Below are 3,645 nucleotides of genomic sequence, written 5' to 3' on the forward strand. Positions count from 1 at the left end.
TATGTGTATTTTCTAGGAAATTCTTTAGCAAATAGGACCCATCAGTACTATCGCAATTCCATCATAGTCCACCTAACAATTTGGAGTCAAGTCGTCTTAGAGTCAGGAAAATAAATCAAACAAAACAAAAGTTTTCGAGTCAAGTCATAATTTTTTGAAGTGAAGTCATTATTTAATTATGATAGTGAGAGACTCAGTTGTTAGATCATCTATTTTGATTTCAAAAAATTTTGAAATTGATTTACAATTTTGATAAATTGAAATTTCTGTTAGACCGTTACTATTGTTAACTTGTTAAGACTAATTTGTCAAGATTTTTCATCACCCCAGAAAAAATCATATTATAATTTATAAGTATATTTCATACGTTATGAAATGAATGAAACACTTACTCAAAAAGTTCAAAAAAAAAAAATTCTCCTTCAAAAAGGCCATGCTGCGTTCCCACGGTTAGGTAAAAATAATGAAAATGTAAACCTACCAGAAATTGCCTATGCCACTCATATACATGTGAAAATCCCTTCAAACTTGTATGAAATTTCACCTTCAATTTCAATGCATTAATAAATTTTGCAACCATATGCTGCTACTACTTGTCTCATCATCAATCTTATTCTATAAATAGTGGACGTAATCACGTAACTCATAGAATAAATCATCATCCACCAAACATAAACTCAATCATCTTAGAAAACTCTTACTCCAACTAAAACTCCTCCATTTTTACTTTTAAGCCATGACGATCCAGGAGAAAAAAGTAGTTGATGAGGTCTCCGGTTGGCTTAGAGTCTTTGATGACGGTTCCGTGGACCGGACTTGGGTCGGGCCACCCGAGGTTAAATTTATGGTCGACCCAGTTCTGGCCCATGAGGACTACATTGAGGGGGTTGCAGTGCGTGATGTGGCTTCAAAAACGGGTTCTCGGGTCCGGGTATACATGCCCGAGACCAGGCCCGAGGATGACCCGAATGAGAAGCTTCCTATAATCCTACACTTCCCTGGTGGTGGGTTTTGTATAAGCCAGGCCGATTATTTCCTCTACTATGCAATTTACTCGAAGCTGGCCCGGTTGGGCCGGGCCATTGTTGTCTCGGTCTACCTCCGCCTAGCCCCCGAGAACCGTCTACCAGCTGCTATTGATGACGGGTTCTCGGCCCTATCGTGGCTTACCTCATTGGCCCGATCCGAGGCCCATGATCAATGGCTCTCGAGTCGGGCTGATTTTGGACGGGTTTTTCTAATTGGGGATAGCTCAGGTGGTAACTTGGTTCATGAAGTGGGGGCTCGGGCTGGGAAGATCGATACGAATCCGTTAAAATTGGCCGGGTTAATCCCGGTTCACCCGGGTGTAGTCCGGGCCACAAGGAGCCGGTCTGAGTTGGAAATGCCCCAAACCCCATTTTTAACCTTAGACATGGCTGATAAATTTTTAAGCCTAGCTTTGCCAATAGGGAGTACCAAAGATCACCCAATTACATGTCCAATGGGCCCAAATGCACCTCCTCTTAGTGGGCTCCATTTGCCACCAATTATGTATTGTGTGGCTGACAAAGATTTGCTAATTGACACCCAAATGGAATTCTATGAGGCTTTGAAGAAGGCTGGCAAAAATTTAGAGCTTTTTGTTAGTAATAATATGACTCATAGCTTTTACCTCAATAATATGGCTGTGGAACATGATCCTGAAACTAAGGCCCAAACTGAAAAACTATTTGATGGTATAATTGATTTCGTGCACAGGCATTGAGAGATATGATACGAGTTGATGGTGAGGAGATTGATATATCTACCTAGTGGGTAGATTACCAATTAGAAATATTATTTGTTAATGTTTATCTTTTATGGGTGGATTACTCATTAAATAGACAAAGTTATTTCCCGGTAATGTTGTGTGACAAAGTTATTTTCTGGTGGAGTATTTGATACTCTAATTATGTAAGTGCAATGTGATGTAATAACACCTTATTAGCCATAAAAGGAATAAAAAGTTATGTGATTTATCATTTCTGTGGAATTGTGGATGTTTCCCAACAACATTCTGAATTTTGCCTTATGTGAAAATTTTGCCTTTTATGAATGATGGCAGGAGGTATCATTCACTTGGCTCCCGCCAATTAATCAAATTTATGGGGGCTGACTTTTTTCTTCTCTCTTTTTTTGCCTTTTTCCTTCCATTTTCTTTCATTGAGCTTCCTGGCAAATATATTGTAGTTGCAATAAACTCCAACTACGCTTTCCCTTAAAAAAAAAAAAAAATTCCAATCACGCTTCCTTTCAAAAAAAAAAAAAAAAAAAAAAAACAAAACTCCAACCACTAGTGCACCAATACATACCACCAAGAGAAACGAAATTGAGATAGAAATTATGCACTCTTGTCACTTGTGTGTTAAGTTTGGTCAAGCTTGTGTTCTCTTTTTCATTCATCTCAAAATCAATATATAAAACCTAACAAAGTTAGAGAGTGCCAATTTCAAACGCCTTAATTTAGATATTAAAAACTCAAACTGCATCTTTTTGAGAGTTTGAAAATATCTGTCAACTGAAACTTGGCAGGGACATAGGAAGAACTAATAAGACCATTAGTCACTGCATCACGAACAAAGTGGTAATCTACCTCAATATTTTATTGCGTTCATGAAATACTGGATTCTTGACTATATACAACACAGATTGACTACCACAATGTAATATAATCCCTTTTGAATGTTGAACCCCCAAGATCACCAAGTAACCACTTTAGCTATTTTAGCTCACAAACTATATCAGCCATAGAATCCTTTACGTAGGAATACGACGTCATAGACTACTTTTTAATCTTCTAGGAAATAGAAGAACATCCAAGCATAACAAACCAACCACTCAAGGAACGACGAGTAATAGGACAACTGACCCAATCAGAATCACACCACCCTTTTAAGCGGAGATTACTATCTGAACGAAATAAAATCCCTTGATGACCTGACAACATGAAGTGCTGCTTCTTAATGCATTACCTTTGGAGCCTGCAAAACTGTGACAAAGTATGAACAAAATATGCCATATCAGGTCTAGTAACAACCAAATAAATCAACCTGCCCATCAATCTATGATATTTTTTTCTTCATCATCGAACAAAGGGCTCTTAGCCATGCCCATCTGATGATCTTGTTCCAGGGGGGAAATCTGCAGGATTCACGCCTGCTGTCTCTGAAATAATATTTAAGGCATATTCTAGTTGGCTCATAAAAATTCCTCGGGGGCCTCTAGCAACCTCCAATCCTAGGAAGTATTTCATAATACCCAAATCTTTCGTCTTAAAAGAATTTCTCAGGCAAGCTTTGAAGTTCAGTAAAGCTTCGTGATTATTCTTTGCAATAATCATATCATCCACATATATAATAAAACACTCAGGTGAACTTTATTCATAGTCAACGCGAACAAGGAATAATTAGAATAGTACTAATTGTATCCATAAGTCCTAAGAGTAGTTCCCGATTTCGCAAACTAACATTGAGGCGCCTACTTCAAACCATACACAGACTTCATCATTAGGCACACTAGATTAGTATTTTTTTTTCTTCAAAGCCACGAGGAATTTTCATGAATACTTCTTCGTCTAGATCACCATGTAAGAACACATTATGAACGTCCATCTGATGTAATTTC

General features: G+C 37.9%; 1 protein-coding gene across 1 annotated transcript; it reads left to right on the forward strand.

Annotated features, from left to right (window-relative positions):
- Positions 1–447: 447 nt before the first annotated feature.
- Positions 448–2,014, forward strand: LOC104887596 (probable carboxylesterase 17). Its single transcript, XM_010672260.4, has one exon. The coding sequence runs from the start codon at positions 737–739 to the stop codon at positions 1,745–1,747; it is 1,011 nt and encodes a 336-aa protein (XP_010670562.2). The 5' UTR covers positions 448–736; the 3' UTR covers positions 1,748–2,014.
- The last annotated feature ends 1,631 nt before the right edge of the window (positions 2,015–3,645 follow it).

Source organism: Beta vulgaris, chromosome 2, assembly GCF_026745355.1.
Source record: "Beta vulgaris subsp. vulgaris cultivar EL10 chromosome 2, EL10.2, whole genome shotgun sequence".
NCBI lineage: Eukaryota > Viridiplantae > Streptophyta > Magnoliopsida > Caryophyllales > Amaranthaceae > Beta > Beta vulgaris.